This window comes from Osmerus mordax, chromosome 26 (assembly GCF_038355195.1).
Source record: "Osmerus mordax isolate fOsmMor3 chromosome 26, fOsmMor3.pri, whole genome shotgun sequence".
NCBI classification, from domain to species: domain Eukaryota; kingdom Metazoa; phylum Chordata; class Actinopteri; order Osmeriformes; family Osmeridae; genus Osmerus; species Osmerus mordax.
In genome coordinates this window covers 2553910-2576988 of record NC_090075.1, presented here as the reverse complement: position 1 = coordinate 2576988, position 23079 = coordinate 2553910, and the positions used below count along the sequence as shown (strand labels likewise).

General features: G+C 52.5%; 1 protein-coding gene across 1 annotated transcript in view; it reads left to right on the top strand.

Annotated features, from left to right (window-relative positions):
* The first annotated feature begins 4977 nt into the window (after positions 1-4977).
* Positions 4978-23079, top strand: part of sbno2b (strawberry notch homolog 2b) — a 42061-nt gene continuing 23959 nt past the window's right edge. The window contains 4 exon segments of the mRNA XM_067229440.1: positions 4978-4981; positions 5104-5324; positions 6372-6454; positions 10580-10688. Coding sequence (XP_067085541.1) covers positions 4978-4981; positions 5104-5324; positions 6372-6454; positions 10580-10688 — 417 coding nt within the window.

Genomic DNA, 23079 nt, shown 5'->3' with positions numbered 1-23079 from the left:
TCCGTTTACCTGGATTAGAAGATAGTTTTGCATGGTGGCTGTCTGTCTGGCAGTCTGGCTGTCTGGCAGTCTGGCTGGCTGGCTGGTACACGTTGTGCTGTCCTGAAAAGCAGGATGTTCTCCAGCCCACACAGGAGTTCACAGGCCTCTGCCCTCCATGGCAACCCAACTCTTATTTTGTGATTACTTAACACACACACACACAAGCTGCATGTAACACACTGTGTGTGTGTGTGCGCGCGCACCAGCCCAGCTGGAGCCCACAGCTGAGTTAGCTCACTGGGACGCATGCAGCCTGGCTGAACACAAGGCCCAACATCGTTCACTCCTCCCCAGTTCAGCTACTGTAACTGTGTGTGTGCCAATTAGAGTAGCCCTCACCTCTGTCTGTCTCTCTCTCCATGTCTCCATGTCTCGGTGTGTTTCTGCAATAATGAAGAGGGAGTTTTTTCTTTCTTTCAGGCAGCTAGGAAGTCATTTGCTAATCCCCTCTCCTGTCTCTGGGACTGGATGCAGCTCTGTCTCTCTGTCCATCTCTGCTTAGTGGACACACAGCAAGGACCAGTCTGCCTTCAGAGGCTGTGCGTGCGTGTGTGTGCGTGTGTGTGTGTGTGTGCGTGTGTGTGTGTGTGTGTGCGCGTGTCCTGAGGAGAGATGGCAGGAGGCATGGAGCTGCTAAGTAGAGTAGATCTCTCTCCTTCCTCTTTGATCTTGGCCAGCTTTGATCTAGTGGCTCCTGGTGGTGAGGGGGGCGGGGCGTGTGTGAGGGGGCGGGGTGGTGGTTATAGGGCCGTCATTAAGCCCCTCTATGCTGGTGGTTTCTTCCCCCCTGCCCCGCCTCCTCTCCTGTACTCATTTCCACCACAACAAAAGACCCATTCTGACTCACCAGGGCTCTGTTGGGTTCAGACTCGCCAGATTAGTCTGTGGAATATCACACACTGGCCTTCTCCTGGTGACTGTCACAGTCAGGGTGTCACCTCTGAAGTGGTGGGCCCTGTGTGCGTGGAGGCGTGTCATTCTGGGTTTACTGTTTTGACGAGGAAAATTCACACCTACCGTCACAACCCCCCCACAGTCATAAATACCTTAATTTGAGCAGTGTTCCAACTAGGCATCTTAACAATCATCTTAGCGTTATAAAAGGTACGTGTGCGCGCGCACGCGTTAAATATTTGAATGGAAGAAATTTGATAACCAACAACGCAGCTCTTAAAAACTCCATTTGTTTCTGTCAGGCTTGTGTTTGATAAGACTCTGTCACTTGATCATTTGGCTTTGTGGGTCTGTCTTCGCCTCTGCGCTAAGCTCTTCACAGATCTCTGAGTCTCCAAGCGTCTCCCCAGTGGAACAGAAAGCGTCACTGTGTGTTGAAAAGCGTCCGATTAATAATGCAGGCTGTTTTGAATGACGGATGTGTTTCCAAGGGAAGTCACTTGTTCCTTTTTATGAATTTTTCATGGTGTAGCTGATGAATTTATCTTAAAGTCTGGCCCGTGATCCTCAAACCCAGGGTGATCAAACATGTTACATTCTGTCTCCCTCATTAAGTTAAATGTGTTTTGGAGAACGTTTACTGGATGGAAATGGGTTGGGATTGCCTTTGAGGTGTTTTGGTAATTGTACTGGACTGAATGTCATCAGTGTTGAAGTCTGAAGTCTTGGCAGACCCGACTGAACAGGTGAGTGTTTGAGCGTGGGCGTGTCTCGCTCTCGTCATGGGAACGTGATGATCTTTACAAGGCGGTTAATGAAGATGAAGCCAAGCCGGGTTAAAGGATTGTTGTTTGTTTGCGTATCTTAAGCAGGATGAATGCTCAGCCTGGGGAGTGAGGGATGAAAGGGTGAGAGGATGAGAGGATGAGGGCGGCAGAGGAGCGAGGGATCACACGTGTGAGGGATGAAGAAGGATGAATCTTCACCCCTGGCCCCCATAGATGTAACACCAATGGATGGGTTTAGCAGAGGGGCTAACCCTAACCCTAATAGGCTGGTTTGCTTCGAGACCAACAGTGTCCAACACCTTCAGATTCCGAGTCTAGATTCCAGCCTATGAGACCGTTAGCCCTGGACTGTTACCATAGACAACAGCAACTACCTGTTGTTGTTTTGTGTGAGTGGGTGCGGTGCACACTTTTTTTCCACTTTGTGTGTGTGTGTGCTGTTTTTTCCTGTGTGTGTGTGTGTGTGTGTGTGTGTGTGTGTGTGTGTGTGTGTGTGTGTGTGTGTGTGTGTGTGTGTGTGTGTGTGTGTGTGTGTGTGTGTGTGTGTGTGTGTGTGTGTGTGTGTGTGTGTGTGTGTGTGTGTGTGTGTGTGTGTGTGTGTGTGTGTGTGTGTGTGTGTGTGTGTGTGTGTGTGTGTGTGTGTGTGTGTGTGTGTGTGTGTGTGTGTGAGAGCCTCATGAGTGCTTAGCTGTGACTTAGCAGCTTGAGGGAGTCACTCTTCCCTGGAGTCGTTCCATGTGCTTCATCAGACAGACAGACAGACAGACAGACAGACAGGCAGTGCTGCAGTGACACTTCTCTGTGCCTGGGCTCTGTTTACCCCTGTGTGCCTGGGCCCCTGGCCCACACTGGGCATGGAGTCAGCCTTGCAACACGCATGCAGCTCATTTTTCCTCTCAAATATGATCAAAAAAGTTAGTTTAGATAAGCTTCGAGCTTGTCGTAAAGTGTGTGTTGACGCGCACTGGTGTGTGTGTGTGTGTGTGTGTGTGAGATAATCCCTCAGATTTAGGTGTACAACAGACCACCCAGAAGAGGGGTTGAGCAGATTATACCACACTACGACTGGCTTTTTTCTCTAGCAGAAAAAGCAGGCTTTTTCTCACACTATCGCGCTGCCCTCCTTGGCTTCTCTCCACACCTCTACCACCAGGAACACTGCTTTTGGTGTGTTCCAATACCCATACTACCATACTACATAGTCGGCACAGCGTTGCAGTGCACTTTAATATTTCGTATCGGTCATAGTATACTGGTATAAGTATGGTATTGGGACAAACCTTTTTATTTGGAATGTTTCCTGTGTTACTGTCAAATGGGTCCCCAGCATCTCGGAGTACGTCTTCATAAAAAGCCCAGACACAAGACAGGACCTAAATAGCAGGCGTGCCTTTAAAAACCAGGAAAATTAAATAGATGTTTCTCAGCTAGGCTAAAATACATATAAACAACCTCATTGTTGGCCATTCTCTGTTATTCTCCCTCGCTTTCTCTCTCTCCCCCCCCCTCGCTCGCTCTCTCATTTTATTTAGTGTGCCCTTCCCCCTCCCTGCCATTTTCCAGTAATGATAAGAGTGCCTTACAGGAAGAAGACATCTGGGAGGCAAATAATGATCAGTATCGATTGTCCTCGGAGACACAGGGGCTGCCAAAGATGGACACCTCTCCGTTGCTAGGAGACGTTTGCTGCCGCGCTGCTGCCGTCGGCATGGCGAGAGAAGGGGGGATGGTAGTTCTAATGCAGGGAAGGCAGAAAGGGGGGAGGATTGAGCAGAGAGAGAGAGATGTGGAATATTGGGATGGACAACTGGTGAAAAGAGAGAAGAGTGAAGGATAGAGATGCAGGCTTGTTGTGTTTTGTCAGTCGATGAAGCCTTCAAGGGTGTCTTTACTGTGGAATTTCTGCACCAGACTCCTCCTTCCCTGCTCCGCCTGTTTGAGTCGTCTGTTGTCCTCCGCCAGACCCATCTGGACGCTTCCACCAGGCCAACTTCCTCTGTTTTGACAGTGTTAGGGCCCAGCCCTGTTCCTGAGGCTACCCCCTGCTGCCACTGATAGAGTTCCTGCTCTTCCTGTTCAATCCTCAGGGGTGGTGGACGCTGTTACTCAGCATCAAACTCCAATGCCTAACAAGACCTCTATTCATAACCTCTCTAGCTGCCCTTAGTTAGCATGGACTGGGCTCTACAAGGTTAAGCTGGGCTAGGCTAGCACAAAGACCTGCTTGTGGAGACCCTCATCTGAACTCTGTGAGGATGTACTGGCACCCCCCCTCCCCCCTGGGGAATGCTACGGAGCGTGGGGGAAGGAAGGTGGAGCCGTAAGACTTTCATTTCGAATGAAGCCAGGGATGTGTGTGGGGGGGGGGGGGGGGGGGGGGGGCATAAAGTTATGACAAGGGCCATAAAGGAAGTTCCCATTAAGAGGTCCCTATTTCGGTTTATTGTCACATCAGCATATCAACCCTCGCAAATATATATCTCGACCGTCAAATTCTGGTACGTGAATAGCATTTGGATTATTTAATTTTTTGTGTCGAGAGAACCGAAATATTTGAGAGCGAGTCTCTCATTCCTCATTTTTTTGTGGGGTTCAGGACTGGTTGTGGGTATGGTGGCATCACGTGAGGCCAACTTCCTGATTGGGTCTTTCCGTTCCCGTAACAACCCCTCATAGAAGCATGCGCAGTGATTGACGTGTGGTGTCCTCCATGTCAACAGCCCATGAGGGAAATGAGGCCTGTCAGTCAAGGGTAGAGGGAAGCGAGGCGTCGACACCTGGCCCTGACGAGAGATGGACAGCGGTGAAGTCATGTTTACCGTGGAATCACTGATGTCATGCCCACTTGTAACCCTCCAATCAGCTCTGTCTGGGGCTGTTTTGATTGGTAGCGGGTTCAAATGCGTCATCGGTCATTTGTTTTAATTGGCTCCTATGAATGTGAATTTTGATTAATTCGTTACTGTAGGCCCGAGGGGGGGGGGGGCAGGCTATTGTTTAATGGTCTTTCTTGTAGCCTCTACGATATTCAGGAGCGTAAATGTGATGAGTCTTTGCTCGCTTTCAGTCTGGCTGTAACGGCACTTCACCGGTGTCGTCATGTGACTCGCTGCCCACTCGCTATCACTGAGCTGGTTTCAGTCCAGCGCCGGCACACGCAGCGTTTGGGTTTGTGCCATATGACTGACGGCTTCATCTCTCCACGCGCTGCTCGTGGCCAGAACTTCCTGTTTAGTGCCGCTTCAATAGGAATATGGGTTTGAACTAACTGCCTTATTTCTCTCTCCTCAATTCCCTCCCTTTTACCCACCTTCCCTCTCCTTCTCCCTATCTCTCCTTCTCTGTCCTCCCTCCCTGCCTCTCTCTCCTCCACCCGTAGGTCATGGAGGTTGCTGGGCGCTGTTAGGTGGAGTTCAGCAGGACTCGTCGTTCCAGGTCAGGGGTCAGAGGTCAGCTCAGCCAACCAAGGGTGATGTGTGGGATCTCAGCCTGACGCCCACCCTCCCCTCAGCACCAGTCATGGACGGGGAGAACTACCTGCACCCCGAGGGCCCCCAGCTGGACAGCAGCCTGTTCACAGTGGCCTCCTCCAACGTGGAGGTAGATCTCTCTCTCTCTCTGTCTCTCTGTCTCTCTCTCTCTGTCTCTCTAACTCTCTCTCTCTCTCTCTCTCCCCCACCTCCCTCTCCCCCTCCCTCCATCAAGGAGCCTCTATATATAGTGGGTGTTGCGCCCAAGGGACTTTGCATCATTCTGCACCCAAGATGTTCAATGTACCATCAGACCATGTATTCTGCAGCTTGGGTCAGCCTGCTTCTTTCGAAAGGTTGCTTTGCAGGCCGTTGTCTTTGTCAGTGTTGACTGCAGCCAAACATAGTCAGCGCACACCTCGGAGTAGAGTCTTAAATGAGAGGGGAGCCGTGGTGGAAATTCTGAAGACGACTGTCAACAGATCCCCTGCCTCGCCTAACCTCTCCTGACTCCTGCTGAGTAATGAGTCTCTAACCAGAGCATGAGCTGAAACTCAAGCGGTGACGGCCATGCGTTCAGCGTCAGGGCGCCCTCGTGGAGGGCCTGTGACACGTCCTGGACAGGAACACAGACCGTGTCAGACTCGGCTAGTGGTTTCTGGTTCCTGTCCTGACTGCGAGATCCAGGCCAGGCTAACGACATCAATGCCTTGTCTGTGTTCGTCACCTGTAGGGGACTTCTGTGATTTATAATGCTTCAGCTAGACCAAGGTAAAAAATAAAATAAATGAAAAATCTTATATGTCAAACAAATGCCTACGGGAGTCACTGGCCTTTTCACACATGGGTGTGTACTGAGGGAATAAGACTGGTGGAAATGAAAGTATCACTTGGGACATTTGGGGAAATGTTTGTATATAAACCAAACCTTCACTTTGTCGTCAACATTTCCTGTATTCTTAAAAAAAAAAAAAATATCTATATATATATATATAAAAAAAAAAAAAGTGTTAGCTTCTGTTGTGTATTGTGTAGCCTTACTATAAAAAAACATCTATTCTAACATCTATAAAACTATTAAAACAGCATTGAACTGAACTGAAGTGCATCGCCTTTAAGAGGAGTGTCCACGGCCGGCCAGTGACTGAAGGAAGCCTTGTGTGTTCTTGTGTTGCAGACTTCCATGTATCCCTCTGGTTCGTGGGCCTATGGGCAGCAGGCCGGATACAGCGCCCACTGTCCTATGCAATCTGGAAACCAGTAAGTAACCAATGGGACTCCTCCTCTCCTCGCCCGGCCTCTTCTCTTGGTCCTACTCCGACACGTAGTCCCTGTCCCTCCCACACCCGCCCACGCTGGGACACGACCATCGTCTCCAGGGGTGGTTCAGTAGCATTTCGCATCATCCTGCCGTCACCTGAGCGCTTCCTGTTTAAACTGTGCTCTCTTGGTAGGAGCCTTACCCACTGGCAGGATAGACTGTCTCCTGGGCCTCAGGTCACGCTGCCCGCTGTGACTCGAGGTATCCGGGTGTCGCAGGTAAAAAAGCTCCGGAGTCGGGCGGACTTTCAAAGCGTCAGACGATAGCAGGGCTGATCTGCAGGGGGCCGTGAGCAGCTGGTGCCGTACGTGTCGTTCTGCCCTGCCGAGGGGAGGAGGGGGACCTGGGCCCCGGCCCTCTGACGCCTTATTAGATCTCCCTAATTTCCTGTGTGGGGGACTGCCTGGCGTCGTGCGACCTGGGGGGGTGGGAGGGGAGGAGGGGGGGGGGGTGGTAGTATCTCTGCATCTGGCAACCCCGCTTCATGTTCTTTCTGTCTGTTTCCCTGGCCCTCTGTCTCTTCTCAGTCCTTACCCTCAAACAGTCACGCTGTCACACATACACAGACCCCCCCCTCCCTCCCTCCACCCAAGCTTTCTGATTAACAAGACTTCTCTTCTTCCTCTGGCGGCTGGTTCTTTGAAAGCATAGTGGGGACTTACAACTCCGATGACGCCAGCGCAAAGGGTCTGTGGTTTTTCACATTGAGTCAGAGGCTGTTTCGACCCCTCCGTCGAGCCGTCGAGCAGAGTCCTCTGCACGCACGTGGCAGCCGCTGTAATGTGTCTCACCACGAGGGGAAAACAGCTGCATTTCCAACCTAGCCTGGATGCTAACTGTGCCCCAGCTGTGTCTGGGATAACCGTTTTGAGAGGGAGGTCGTGACATGTTTTAGATGGTGAGAAAGAGAAATCCACGGGTGTTCATTCACCTTCAAAGTAACCATACGATTCTGCTTTGGCAGTAGTAACAGGGGGGGATAGGTCGTTGATTGTTGGCCCTGGATGCCTCTCTTCATCGCTGTCCAGACCCGACAGAACGACTGGTCACGTGACATGAGGAAACGGGCCAATCTGTGTTTACACTCTGGCACTGAGTTAGGGACCGCCAGCCTGTCGTTTATTGACGTCATTTACACACACAGACAGACAGGGGATGTACATGAGCAGGATGTGTGTGTGTGTGTGTTTAATGCCTGATCTTTTAAACTCGGCTAACGATGGACACTTGCTCTCTGTGGTTTTGCCCTGTCATTTACTATGCAGTAAAAAGCACACCTCCCACCCCCATTCCATTAACAAATATACCTAGAAATGATCTCCCCCTCAAACAACTAGCACTGCTGCTACAGCACTGATATCCTCTCAGTTGACACGCACAGAAACACGCTATATTGAGATCCCACCAAAAGTTCCCCTCTTCCTTTTTTAGGGGACTCTGTCCGTTTGATGATGTCACACTTTGCTGCTGTTAGTTCACCCTCCCCCTGATCTAGGCACCCTCGACCATAAACGGCCCACTGTGCCAGGGGGCCGTTTATGGTCGACTGGTGCTAATTCTAACGAAGCCCTTGTTGTCACAGGGTGTGGGTGGCAACTGTGACATGAACACGGCTCTATCTGAGCTGGTGATTGGTCCAGCTGGTTCAAGCGGAGCCAGCCTACCGAGGGGTCAGACTGTAAACGGTGTCTGGCCCTGGGTACATTCTGGTTCAAATTTCATAACGAAATCACAGTCATCCAACCCCATCGACTGAAACTCAAACGTGATAAAGACTCGGAGACTTTCGGAGTGTAAAACTGTTATTTCTCCAGCCTGCTTGAGGAACTTAATGCATAAAAATGCTGTCAAATTGCTGTAACCGTGTTTGGGATGCGGGTCAGAGTTAATCCACGAGTGACATGATGACGGGGAGAGTTCCAAACGCTCTCTCCTGGCGGACTAACAGGTGGGTTCTCCTTCGCCGCGTCGGAGGCTCAAAGTACCGTTCTCGCATACCCCGGCTGTTGCCACGGCAATACTCCCCCCTGCAAACCCGGGGGTCTCTCCGGGCCGGGCCCATGGGCTCGTCCACTTAAGGGCAAGTGAATTGCGGGCTTGTTATTGGTCGGTACAGGGAGGGGTCACTCTTGTCTTTCGTGAACCCTGGCCTTGCAAGAAGAAGAAGAAAATCAAAAAAGGGTCTTCATCAGAGCGCTGGGTTTTCGTCTTGTGAAGACTTGTTTATGGCGCGGCTGTTCTTCCTGGAAATTCGATCCGGACGCCGTTTATTCCTGGGAAGCGGCGTGGGAATCAATCATCCGGGATGACGAGTTGACGCCTCCCTCTGTCCAGGCTGTGTTCCAGCCTGTACCCTGCGCTGCAGCATAGCACCAGGACGTCACGTGAGCGGGCCGTCAACACGCTACTAAAAGGCTTGCGTAGTAGCGCCTCTGAGACTGGGGCCCAGGGTCTGTGTGCCGTGCAGGAACGCTGCGTCCTACACCTGAGGCTGGTCTTGTCTGCCAAGCCTGTCGTATCGCTGTCTCATTAGACTGCAGGGTGAGGGCGGGGATTTCTGCTCTAGATAAGGCTTACGAAAACTCTTAAGACCTGGCTAGCTACCCCGACACACGAAATGACTGGAAACTTTATTTCTCTGTCTCTCTCTGTTCCTCTCTATTTATCTCTCTCTCTCTCGCTCTCTGTGCCCTCTCGCTCTCTCTGTGCCCTCTCGCTCTCTGTCTCTCTCTCTTTATGTGCCCTCTCGTTCTCTGTCTCTCTCTCTCTGTGCCCTCCCCCCCTATGTCTCTCTCTCTGTGCCCTCCCCCCCCTATGTCTCTCTCTCTCTCTGTCCTCTCTGTCTCTCTCTCTCTCTGTGCCCAATGCTTACTTCCCCTCCCCTATCTCACCATATTCCAACGGGTTTTCCTCTAAACCAGTGTCTCCTGGGGCGTCTCCTGGTCCTGGGCCCGCTGGGCTGGGGGGCAGAGCAACCTATAGGCCCCTGCCTGCTCTGACCCCCCAAGCAGGGATCACACAGGATCAGGGAGGATCTCTGCTTTGTAGCATGATCCTCCCTCCCCCCCCCACATCCACCACTTGACGTTTGACTTACATTCTGACAGTGCGTGTGTGTAACCAACAGTGCTTTCATTCTGCTGTCATCACACCAGCACTCTGATGTCCTGGTTGGTGACACAAACAGAAAGTCAAGAGAGAGGGTGGGGTGGTGGTTGACGCAGATAAAGCTCGTGTGTTTTTCCAAAGAAGAATCCAGCCAGTTCTCTGGAACCACGGCCGGTGATTTTCCTCTTGAGCGGAGTTACCAGAAAGAGAGGGAGCGTGGCAGGGAGCGGAGGAGCAGTTGTTCATATGGCGCCCGGAACTCTGAGAGGGACAGAGAGAGGATCGTCAGGTCCTGATTGTGTTTCAGCGTGTTCACAGTCCGTGTCTCTGGACCTGTGTCTCGCTCTGCTGGGGGAGGAGGGCAGCATGGGTGACGTTCAGTCAAGGTGGCCCTCTTGGAGTTTGGAACCAGAGGAGGGGTATGGACTTTCTACCTTGCACTGTGTTTTTTTGTATTATTTTTTTTCTTTTTACTATCTCTCCATTTCCTCTCTCTTTCTCGGACCCCTTTTCTCTCGGATTCCGGCAGTGTCTTGTTCTGTTTCTTTGCCTCTCTTCTGCCCCTCACACCCTCGCTATCTTTCTCGCGTCAGTGGCCGTGTGTGTGTGTACGTTAGCTGTGACCACAGTGATGCAGGTCAAGGCCTTTATTTCTCTTTGATAAGACTTCCACAGTGCTGGTGACATGGAGCTAATCTAGCCAGCTCTGCGTGTACCTCGTTAACATGAAGTGAAGATACTGCTGAACTGAAACTTCCGTTTCAAGCCCTCCAGTATTCACTGGGTTTATTGTGTCTTTTAGATAAGTTCAAAACGGAGTGCATAAAACTGTTTCCCAGAAATTAAGTCACACTAAGAACAGAACTTTGTTTGAAGGGCAGCAGTTGGTTCCTCAAAACAACATGCTCCCACAAGAGGCCTTGACTAAACCTGTTTACCTATGACCTTTTCCTCAGGCAATACCACTTGAACGCCAGCAGCCAGGACGTGCACATGGACATGTTCAGCCACTCTGGGTTTCATGACGTGGACTTTCCCGCCATCAGGAATGGAGACTTCCCTCAGGTAGGCCGACCCTCGCTCTGTAGCAGCTCTCTCTCTCTGTCTGTCTGTCTGTGTCTCTCTCTCTCTTTCTCTCTCTGTCTCTCTCTCTGTCTCTATCTCTGTCTCTCTGTGTCTCTCTCTCTCTCTGTCTCTCTGTCTGTCTCTGTCTGTCTGTCTCTGTCTCTCTCTGTGTCTCTCTGTCTGTCTGTCTGTCTGTCTGTCTGTGTGTCTCTCTCTCTCTCTCTCTCTGTCTCTCTCTGTCTTTCTCTCTCTCTCTGTCTCTCTCTGTCTTTCTCTGTCTCTCTGTCTCTCTCTCTCTCCATGTGGGTTACGAGAATCCACACCAGGAAGTGGGCTCAGATAAATGATTTCCCCGTTCAGGTCTTCCTTCATGTTCGCGCGAGTTGTGTCTGCGATGCCGTTTTGAAGCCAAACTTTCTGGTTTAAACTTGTGAATGGAAAGAGATTAGAATTTCGTTGCTGTGGTTATCTTGATCCTTTTCTTTTTTGGTGTTACTTCCTCTTTGAATATATTTAGTCTTCCTTTCTACCTTTCCTCTCTCCTCCTTTCCATATGTAATGGAGGCCGGCTCAGTGTTGCCCTGCTCCAGATTGGTTTGTCCCGCCCCTAACCCCCTCGGAGATAAGCTAAATAACGCAGACCACTGACTCTTAATCTAGGCAGGCACGAGTTGACAGCTGTATTTAACACACACACGCACCACACACTCCAATACATTTATGTATATGAGAGCAGTCATGGGCAACTAAGTAGCCATTAATATTCCCCCCACGTCTAGCGCTGCCAGTATTGAGTTGGGAGGTGGGGTTTATGAGGTGGGGGGGAGGGGAAAGGGGGAGGGTTGTGAGTGATCGGGGGGGGAGGGATGGACGAGCCCTGTGTAGTGTGTTTCCATTCTAAGCACCTTGTTACAGAGGCCTGGGCCTGAATGCCCTGCACACAGTGGATGTACTGCCTGGGAGAGCGCGAGAGAGAGAGAGAGAGCGACACCATCTCTGAGTTCATCTGTACACATTAATTGGGGCCACACGTTCTCCGACACACACACACACACACCTGGAAGCGCACTGTAAGAACCGCCAAAAGTCAGAGGACTGAACGGAGGGCTAATTCTGTCATGAGCGTCCAGCCGAGCAGCCCCACTCCAGCCTGGCTGACTCGGAGGAGCAGCCCCACTCCAGCCTGGCTGACTTGGAGGAGCAGCCCCACTCCAGCCTGGCTGACTCGGAGGAGCAGCCCCACTCCAGCCTGGCTGACTCGGAGGAGCAGCCCCACTCCAGCCTGGCTGACTCGGAGGAGCAGCCCCACTCCAGCCTGGCTGACTCGGAGGAGCAGCCCCACTCCAGCCCGGCTGACTCGGAGGAGCAGCCCCACTCCAGCCCGGCTGACTCGGAGGAGCAGCCCCACTCCAGCCCGGCTGACTCAGAGGAGCAGTCTTGGCTCCTGTGTAGTGGGAGATGTGGGGGCTGATCCCAGCAGGGGGCTCGGGTTCAGACGGACCTCGTCCACCCATGAAGGGGAGAGGCGGCGGCATCGTAGGAGAACAAGGATGCGTCACCCCTGTTTCAGTGTGAACGCTAGTTCTGGTGAACCGAGCGGGAGTTCATTGCTTTTCCACTCGACTTGATTCCTCTCTTTCTCTCTACCCAAGAGGACTGTCGGACGAGTCTTTCGTGTGTGTGTGTGTGTGTGTGTGCTTTCTCAGCTGTTCTGAGACAGAAAAAGGGCCTCCACATGTCGTGAGGCATGCAGCAAACATTTGGAAGTCACGGGGTTGTGAGTCATGACTAATTCTTAACAACTCAACCTCTCCTCTCCCTCCCCATCTCACGTCTCTCCTTCTCTGTCTATCCCCCTCTCTCTCTCCCCCTCTCCTCTCTCTCTCTCCCCCCCCTCTGTCTCTCCCCCCCTCTCTCTCCCCCCTCTCTCCCCCCCCCTCTCTCTCCCCCTCTCTCTCTCTCTCTCTCTGTCCTGTAACATGGATATATGGCCCTGCTGCCTTTGCAAACAGTGTTGAGAACTTGTTTCAAGGCTTTCCGTGTGTGTGTGTGTGTGTGTGTGTGTGTGTGTGTGTGTGTGTGTGTGTGGGCTTATGTGCATCCGTCATTCCATATCATTGCACAGATTAGCATACCACAGTTTGTCTGACAGTTAGGCAAACAATACAGTCACATGAGGAAAATACACATCAGTGTCCTTCATCACCATGGCTGTGGCGTTATAGTGAGAAGCACCAGTGGTCTAATAGCTAGCAGGCCAGGCCTTCGTTAGGCCTCGGCATCCCAGCATGCAATGCTGGTTGGTTTGTTTCTTTAGTAGCGTGGAGCTGTATCAGAGTATCCTGATAGTGTTTGGAGAGATAGGGCACAGGACGTTCCTCTGAGGAATTTGAGATAATTAAAACAAGCGCACATCCACATGTCTTTCTGCTTGAAAAAAAATAAAATAAAAAAGTGATGTTTATTTGTAGTTAACCTTGTTGTCCGTGCGACCCTGGCTGGAGAGAGATGTAAACACATCTGTGTGTGTGTGTGTGTGTGTGTGCGCGTGTGTCAAAGGGCAGGCGAGATGCACTGCATAGTACTTTGTAAACCTCAGTAGCGCTCAGTGGGAAGAGAGAGCAGTTTCAGTGGTGTGAAGGAACACGAGCACCCAGGCAGATGACCCCGTCGTCACCGCGCTCTGCAGGTCTGGCAGAGCCCTGGCAGAGGTCCTCGTGCCGCGCGGTGTAACATGATTCAGAAAGTTTCACAAAAAAAACACGACTTACTGGAATAAAATGCTAGGAGAGCACATTTACTAACCGCTGTCTAACCCACAAACAGTGAACAGCTGCACTCATTCTGTGACACTCTTTTTCTCTGTCGCTCTCTCCCCCTCTCTCCCTCTCACTCACACACACTTGCTCTGCTCCACTTCCTGTCAGAGAGAGGGAGAGAGAGTGTGTCTCGCAATATGTCTAAACCTCTGGTAGCTCTTCGGACAGGCATTCTTTAGATTTGGATTGCCCCCCAAAAGTTACGTATTTTGTACGTAGAAAGTTGATGTATTCGAGAAATAATGGATAAAATAACAATTAACCAGAACAGACTGCAAAAATCAAGTTATAATAATAACAATAAAGTTTACCTGAGCAAAATATCAACCAAGGTGTTGTTACATTTGGGAAGCCGGCTCTTCAGCCAGGAGAACAGCATGATTCTCCCAGGAATGTTCAAGGAACTTTCAGAGAAGGCTAAAAAGATCCTCACTGTTATGACAGTGAGGAAGTGTTAGCGTAAATGTGCAGCAGGACGTTAATCTGTCTGTTTGTCCTCGCGCCCTGTTGAGGTGGGACTGGCCTGGAAAGTGTGTTTCTGTCTGTGATTCTGGCCATGCAGTCGTGCGCTCGATCAGAGTTGTATTATTTGATTTAACCAGGTTCTGATGGCTGTAAAACACATGTGTGATAGTGACCATGCCAAATAATTCTTAAAAAAATATATATATATATATATTATTTTATCTACCTTGTGACCAGTATTCATATCTCAGATTCAGAAACCTTTTCCGGCCAGTCTTCTTTCTGCTTTTCTTGAATCTAGATCCCTTAAAGTGGACTAGTTTGCCTCAGACAGTCTATCAGTTCCTCTTAGGCCGCTCGCAAACAGCAGCTTGGAAACTGAATCCCCATTCACTGTCAGACTGACAAAAGTCATAGACCGAAATAAGCCAAGCCAGCCGGCTAGCACTATATAGCCTCTCAGCCAGTCTCTAAATATAATAATCATTAAGTACTGATCCCAGACCATTAAGTGAAGCGGTGGGTGTGAGGTCACAAAGACTCCAGCACGCAGCAGTGTTTACTATACAAGCGCGGTTGAGTTACACCATGTACAGTAAAATGGGCAGGACTGCCAGTAACTCTAGTCACTTACCAACAAAAGCATCATTTCCTGAAAGCTCCTCCCTCCCTCTCCCCGGCTCCCCTCCCCTCTCCTCCCTCTCTCTCTTGCTCTCTCCCCAACCACCTTTGAGCACCGGGGGAACCAGACCACAATCAATATGACTAAACCTTCTATGCAAATACCTGGCAGCTCTGGCGAACCAGGAAGTGTGTTTTAGAGGACCATGTGGGAGAGAGGGTGGAGCTGGACAGAGTCTACCTGGGCAGTGTGTGTGTGTGTGTGTGTGTGAGAGAGAGAGAGAGAGAGAGCTGTTGTAGAGCAACAGCAGCTGTAAAAAGCCTCATTACTATTGTAGCCAGCACATACATGGATAAAGGGGGCTGGAATAAGGGAAGGTGATTTAGGAGTGTGTGTGTGTGGGGGTTCCTCTCCGACTGTTTGGACTCATGTCGCTCATGCAGTTTTGGACTAAGTTCTACTTGCAGCTGGGACGACCGCTACCCAAGGTAGGGCTGCTTTTCACTTCTCCTCTGAGTGTGTTTGGTACAGGAGCAGAGAGACGGTTAAACCTTTTGTCAAATACGAGTGGTTAGTCAGTTGGCTGAGCGGTGAGGGAGTTGGGCTAGTAATCCGAAGGTTGCCAGTTCGATTCCCGGTCATGCCAAATGACGTTGTGTCCTTAGGCAAGGCACTTCACCCTACTTGCCTCGGGGGAATGTCCCTGTACTTACTGTAAGTCGCTCTGGATAAGAGCGTCTGCTAAATGACTAAATGTAAATGTAAATACAGTGTCTTTTTTGAGAAGCCACTGTTGTTCTAAAGGCTTCAATTCGTTTACTTTCTGCCACGAGTTGAGCCGTTGACATCCCCATGTCTGAGAAAAGTAGGTGAGGCTAGGTTTTTATTGTTTGCCGACAGTTACCCGACACTCCCTGTTAGAGCTGCTGTATTTTGGTTCAGTCATTTCCTCCTGTATTTTAATGAAAAAGCTTCCTGCTCCATTCTGTAGCTCTGTGTTGATGAGGTCCTGGCGTTCACCTTGTCCGTTGTTATTGATAGGCACTTGGCCTCAAACGACCTCTGTGCACCAGGGTGTTTGGGTGAGAAATCACAAGCTGTGATCTATTTGTGGAGTATAGCCATTGACAACCCGAGTCGTGTTTGGCATTGAATGCGTGAGTGAGTGTATTCTGATAGATTTAGATTTATACTAAACGTTACCCACATTTAAGCCCATTTGTAAAGTAAGGTGTGATTCAGTGGGTTATCCTGCTGGTTAGCCAATACGGACTATTCCAGAAGATGACGTAATTCACACTGGACTCACTGGTCATCCTCTCCTGTTTGTTGCCTGTGTTCCAGTCAGTCACATTAAATGTGACAAATTGCCTTTCTCACCGCTGGCTTCCAGTAAGGCGTTGAACCCGATAGCCAGGCAGTCATGGCCGCAGACCTGTCCACTCCTCCATTCACCCCTCCTTATCTCTCCCTTCTCCTCTTCTCATCTCTCCATTCACCCTCTCCTTATCTCTCCCTTCTCCTCTTCTCATCTCTCCATTCACCCTCTCCTTATCTCTCCCTTCTCCTCTCCTCATCTCTCCATTCACCCCTCCTTATCTCTCCCTTCTCCTCTTCTCATCTCTCCATTCACCTCTCCCTTCTCCTCTTCTCATCTCTCCATTCACCTCTCCCTTCTCCTCTTCTCATCTCTCCATTCACCTCTCCCTTCTCCTCTCCTCATCTCTCCATCATTCACCTCTCCCTTCTCCTCTCCTCATCTCTCCATTCACCCCTCCTTATCTCTCCCTTCTCCTCTCCATTCACTCTCTCCTTCTCTCCCTTCTCCTCTCCATTCACCCTCCTTATCTCTCCCTTCTCCTCTCCTCATCCCTCCATCTGCCCTTTCATTAAAGACGAGCTGGTCATGTTGTCAACTGTGTTTCCAGGGTGTTCCTCCCCACGCCTCAGCCAGAGGTGGCCAGGAGATTGGCCCTGCTCTGTTGTCTCGCTAACACAAAGGTTCCTCCCCCCCCCCACACACACACACACTCGTTCATATTTTTCCCGGAATCAAACAGCTTCTTTCAGTCCCTCCCCTGACAGCCAAAGTAAAGAACCAGTCAGCGTAGCAGGATGTTTCCAGTGTTTAGGCGGCCGTTTCTGATGTTACCCCCCCCCCTCCCTCCCCGAACACACCCACACACACCCGCCTGGCCCCATCCCACGGCGTCTAGAGGTGCAGGTCCTCTCAGCTCCGAAACACACACACACACCCGCCTGGCCCCATCCCACGGCGTCTAGAGGTGCAGGTCCTCTCAGCTCCGAAACACACACACACACACCCGCCTGGCCCCATCCCACGGCGTCTAGAGGTGCAGGTCCTCTCAGCTCCGAAACACACACACACACACCCGCCTGGCCCCATCCCACGGCGTCTAGAGGTGCAGGTCCTCTCAGCTCCGAAACACACACACACACACCCGCCTGGCCCCATCCCACGGCGTCTAGAGGTGCAGGTCCTCTCAGCTCCGAAACACACACACACACACCCGCCTGGCCCCATCCCACGGCGTCTAGAGGTGCAGGTCCTCTCAGCTCCGAAACACACACACACACACCCGCCTGGCCCCATCCCACGGCGTCTAGAGGTGCAGGTCCTCTCAGCTCCGAAACACACACACACACACCCGCCTGGCCCCATCCCACGGCGTCTAGAGGTGCAGGTCCTCTCAGCTCCGAAACACACACACACACACACACACACACGCTGCTGGGAAGGCCTGGCTGGACAGGTAGTCTGTTACTGGAAGTAGAGGACTAAGCGACGTGGGGGTGAGGATGAGGGAACAGATGAACGAGCGGTGAGTGGGTGGCAGAACCGGAGAGACGACCGAGGGAGTAGCGGGAGGCGTCGACGGAGAGCCGCTGTTCAGTCCAAACGGCTCGATACTCGAGCGTCTGGTCTGAAGTGTGTTTAAGTGGATTGAGGCTGCTGGATACGGGAGTCAGCTGGCTGAGCGGTTAGGGAATCGGGCTAGTAATCTGAAGGTTGTCAGTTCGATTCCCGGCCGTGCCAAATGACGTTGTGTCATTTGGCAAGGCGCTTCACCCTACTTGCCTCGGGGGAATGTCCCTGTACTTACTGTAAGTCGCTCTGGATAAGAGTGTCTGCTGAATGACTAAATGTAAATGGATACGCGGGGCGCCTCTGTCTTCCAGGTCCTATCACAGCTGCAGGTTTGGAGTCTGTCCAGAGGTCAAGGGGTCATGTCGACTTCCCGGCCGTACGCTCACTGTGAACTGTAGATGTCACATGTGTCACAGTGCCGTCCCAACCAGCTGACCACAGGGGGTCAGCTGACCACAGGTGTCAGCTGACGCATGAGCTACCTCACATGGTGCTCCCACACACTATAGAATCCAGAACGGTGGCTTGGTTCAAAGTAAATCAACCCGGTGGATGTCGTACAGGGAGAGACTTACTGTGACCGAGGATTTCTCCAGGACTCGGTTGTCCCTGTCGACGTGTCACCTCCGATTTCTCCCTGCTTTCATTTCCTTTACTTGTTAGGGATGCAACCCTGCACACACAGCACATGCGCGCACACACGTAGCACATGCTCGCACTTGCTTATCAGTCTGGTTTCTCGTATGTGTGTAGCTGCTCATTTCTCAGCGGCGTGTGCCACAGGGTTCCGGTAAGCCCTGAGCCCACCCCCTTCACCTAGAGCCACGCGGCTGCATCTCCACACTCTGAAGTCGCTTCCTCTTCTGCGTTTCCGTTGCTTCCCCTCCAAAACCTCGACTTTTCCCCAGGAGCCAAAACGTTGACGTTGGCTTTGCCTCCGTTCTCGTTCCACGGCAGTGCAGCTCGTGGCCTCAGATCAAGGCCTGAGGAGATGAGGAGTGGAGACGAGGAGACGAGAAGGATGCACTGTAGAGTTTTGAAATATGCCAGCCAGTCTACCCCCTCCTCCCTCCCTTCCTCCCTCCCTGTCTCTCTTTCTCCTTCATGTCATCACACTCAGAACCCGACAGCTGGACTTTCTGTTGATAACATGGGAGAGTTTGCTGACGTCTGCAAGGCTTCCTGAGGCGGAACAGCACGTCACGAAACACCTCTGACCTTTGACCCGGGGTCAGGGCGTGGAGGGCCAGGTTCGGGAAGGGGGTGGGGGGCGGGAGCGGGAGCTAAGCAACATGAGGCGGGTTCGGCTTTGACCGTTACAGTCAACACTGCGCTCTGGTCGCCAAGGTTTTGGCAGTGGAGGATGGGGTTGAAGGTCACGGTCTGTGTATGGCTTGGCTGGAGGGAGCGGGCTGGAACGTTCAGGGCTTTCCCCCTGGTCTGGACGTAGACCTGGGTTGGGCAGCGTGGCCCTGGAGGGTGAAGCTGCTCCGCTAGGGGGGGGGCTGCGTGAGGGGCGGGGCTGTCACTGATGGCCCCGCCCCTCACCCGGGCAACCCCCGTGCCCCCGAGGAGGAAGGGCGGCAAAGGGACGTGACGTCATGACAGCGGGGGGTCGTGGATGAGTTCTGCCAGCCTTCTGGTTTTGAGGAGGTGAGAGTGACTGGGCTTGGTTTGGAGAAGGAGAGAGGGACTGGGCTTGGTTTGGAGAAGGAGAGAGGGACTGGGCTTGGTTTGGAGAAGGAGAGAGGGACTGGGCTTGGTTTGGAGAAGGAGAGAGGGACTGGGCTTGGTTTGGAGAAGGAGAGAGGGACTGGGCTTGGTTTGGAGAAGGAGAGATTGACTGGGCTTGGTTTGGAGAAGGAGAGAGTGCCTGGGCTTGGTTTCGAGGAGGATAGAGTGACTGTGCTCCAGTCTGATGCTGTGGGAGAAAGCGAGACCTGGAGGTGAAGAAAGTCGCTTGAAAAATGTGCCCTTTTCTCGTCGCGAACCGATCCGCCCCGGCGGATTCCTGTGGGCGAGCACAACAAAAGGGCAGAGAGGGCGATGCAGAGAGGGCGATGCAGAGAGGGCGATGCAGAGAGGGCGATGCAGAGAGGGCGATGCAGAGAGGGCGATGCAGAGAGGGCGATGCAGAGAGGGCGATGCAGAGAGGGCGATGCAGAGAGGGCGATGCAGAGAGGGCGATGCAGAGAGGGCGATGCAGAGAGGGCGATGCAGAGAGGGCGATGCAGAGAGGGCGATGCAGAGAGGGCGATGCAGAGAGGGCGATGCAGAGAGGGCGATGCAGAGAGGGCGATGCAGAGAGGGCGATGCAGAGAGGGCGATGCAGAGAGGGCGATGCAGAGAGGGCGATGCAGAGAGGGCGATGCAGAGAGGGCGATGCAGTGGTTGTGGTTGACAGGGCTCTGTTTGCTGGCTGGATGTTGTTTCCTGTCCTGGCTGGAGGGGGATTCCCCAGCCCAGCCTAGCCCAACCTATCCCAGCCTCTCTGGGTGAGGGGGGTTGAGGAGGAGGGGACAGTGGTTAGAGCTGCAGGAAGTCTGCTAGACTCCCTCTGCCTGTTGTAAACAAGGAGGAGGAGGAGGAGGAGCAGTCGACTGTACTGCAAAACCACCGACTCGGCACACAGAACTGTCCTTCACTACGCAGAACTGTCCTTCACTACGCAGAACTGTCCTTCACTACGCAGCACTCTCCTTCACTACGCAGCACTCTCCTTCACTACACAGCACTCTCCTTCACTACACAGAATTTGATACGATAGGGGAGTCAGGTGGCTGAGCGGTTAGGGAAGCGGGCTAGTAATCCGAAGGTTGCCAGTTCGATTCCCGGCCATGCAAAATGACGTTGTGTCCTTGGGCAAGGCACTTCACCCTACTTGCCTCGGGGGGAATGTCCCTGTACTTACTGTAAGTCGCTCTGGATAAGAGCGTCTGCTAAATGACTAAATGTAAATGTACGATATTGTTTAGAATTAAACCAACGAGCAGACCTCGTTTACATTTACATTTAGTAATGTAAATGTACAGAACACAGACGGGCTGTGTTCTGTCGTTGCTGATTCCCTGGCAGGGCGACGACCGCAGGCCGACGGATAAACGCGCTCCTCAGGGTCTGATGTTTTCTCCCAAACTCCTCAGGAGTCTTCCCGCCTCGCACAGACCGGCGGCGGCGATTAGCGAACGCGCGCCGAATGCAAATCGCAAACGATTCAAAACAACATCAACGTGTTTTGTGTGGTGGGGTGATGGATGCCCCTGGCACGCACTCTCCCCGTGCTCCCTTCCCCAGCCTCTCACATCTCGGCACTGATACTGTAAGTCTACACTCAGCCCCGCAGACCAGGAGCCACCAAATCACCCTGCTGTCTGTGTGTGTGACAGGGACGGCTGGCGTGGCTGCTCTGCGCTGCCTCCATTACTCACCACTGTCTCTCGCTCTCTCTCGCTCTCTCTGTCCTCTCTCTTTCTCTGTCCTCTCTCTTTCGCTCTCTCTCTCTCTCTCTCTCTCTCTCTCTCTCTCTCTCTCTCTCTCTGTCCTCTCTCTCTCTCACAGCCTGACAACTGTCATTATTCTCAGGCAGATGGATACAATTTAGTGTGTGTCTCTATCTCTCTCTCTCTCTGTGTGAGCGCATGCATGTGTGATTGCATATATCCGCGCGAGTACGTGTGTGTGGTAAACGGGCCGCGTGGTCACAGGGATGGGGGGGGGTGGGGTTGTGATTGTATCAAGGCTGCAGATGGGTCGTGAACAGGAAGTCCGTATTTGGGCACGAGCGTGTCTGGCCGTCTCCGGGGAGGGGGAGGAGCCTGGAGTTGAGGCGCAGAGGGAGAGGGGACGGTGTCACCGGGGGGAGGAGCCTGCTGGAGGACAGGCTGTGTGGGAACACATGTGGAATCACTCTGCTTCATCCTCACACACACAGACACACACACACACACACCCCCCGTAGGTTTAGAGAGACAGACGCAGAGAAAGAGACATGGAGGTGGAGAGGCAGGTAGGTGAGCTGTTAAAGCCAGAAGGACTGGGAGGGAGGCAGGGTGGCTGTAGGAACTAGGCTGTAGGGTGAGATGGCTGAGCGGTTAGGGAGTCGGGCTATTAATCAGAAGGTTGCCGGTTCGATTCCTGGCCGTGACAAATGACGTTGTGTCCTTGGGCAAGGCACTTCACCCTACTTGCCTCGGGGAGAATGTCCCTGTACTTACTGTAAGTCGCTCTGGAGAAGAGCGTCTGCTAAATGACTAAATGTAAATGTAACTAGAGGTGGGGGTAGAGAGACAGGGAGGAGGGTGGGTGTAGGACCTAGAGGTGGGGGTAGAGAGACAGGGAGGAGGGAGGGTGTAGGACCTAGAGGTGGGGGTAGAGAGACAGGGAGGAGGGAGGGTGTAGGACCTAGAGGTGGGGGTAGAGAGACAGGGAGGAGGGAGGGTTTAGGACCTAGAGGTGGGGGTAGAGAGACAGGGAGGAGGGAGGGTGTAGGACCTAGAGGTGGGGGTAGAGAGACAGGGAGGAGGGAGGGTGTAGGACCTAGAGGTGGGGGTAGAGAGACAGGGAGGAGGGAGGGTGTAGGACCTAGAGGTGGGGGTAGAGAGACAGGGAGGAGGGAGGGTGTAGGACCTAGAGGTGGGGGTAGAGAGACAGGGAGGAGGGAGGGTGTAGGACCTAGAGGTGGGGGTAGAGAGACAGGGAGGAGGGTGGGGGGACTGGCGGGGAGAAGCGGGCTGAAAGGCCAGATTAGCATCAGTGCAGTGGGAATCCAGGCCTTATCTCTGTCTGACAGGCTCTAACCTCAGCAGCAAGCAGACCCAGCCGCAGGAACAAACAAGCTTCCCCACCAGTCATGCTCAGATCGCCCTCCTCCTGCCTTTCCCATCCCCCCAGCCTCCCTCATCCCCCTACCCTCCGTCATCCTGTCAACCTCCCTCTCCCCACCCCTTCCCTCCATCTTCATTGCTGAGAGAAAATCTGAATACCAGATGACTTCCTCTCTGCCTGCCACTCATCTCTCGGGCTCTCTGACTGGATGAACATTAATGAATATAGATTCTCGACAGTTCGGTTCAGTAACACTAGGTCATGTGTGTGCGTGTGTGTGTGTTTACATTTCATGGCTGGCTTGTTGAAAAACAGCCCTCTGCTTGAACAGGCTGATTGGCCGGGCTGGTGAGGGGCTGGTGAGGGGCTTGGTGAGGGAGGGAGGGAGGTAGGTACGGAGGGGAATGTCCTCTCCCCCGTTCACCTCTGTCACACACACACGCAGACACGCACGTATACAAGTGGTAATCACAGCGCTTCTAGAAAAACGGAGATTAGCTGCGTGTTTGTGTGCGCCCTTGAGAAAGCGCGTTTCAGAACCTCTTTACGCCCAACACGCACTCACACACACGCACCCACACGCGCACACACACGCACCCGCACACACAAACACAACAAAAACGTCTTTATGTCGCCACTCGCCACATCCTGTACCTGTGTTTTCGTCAGTCCCTCTGTTACTCTCCGAGCAGCAGAGAACACGCGCAGCAAACAGTGAGCCCCCGTCTCCGCCCCTTCCTGAGCCATGTTGACAGTCAAGAGGGGGCTCGT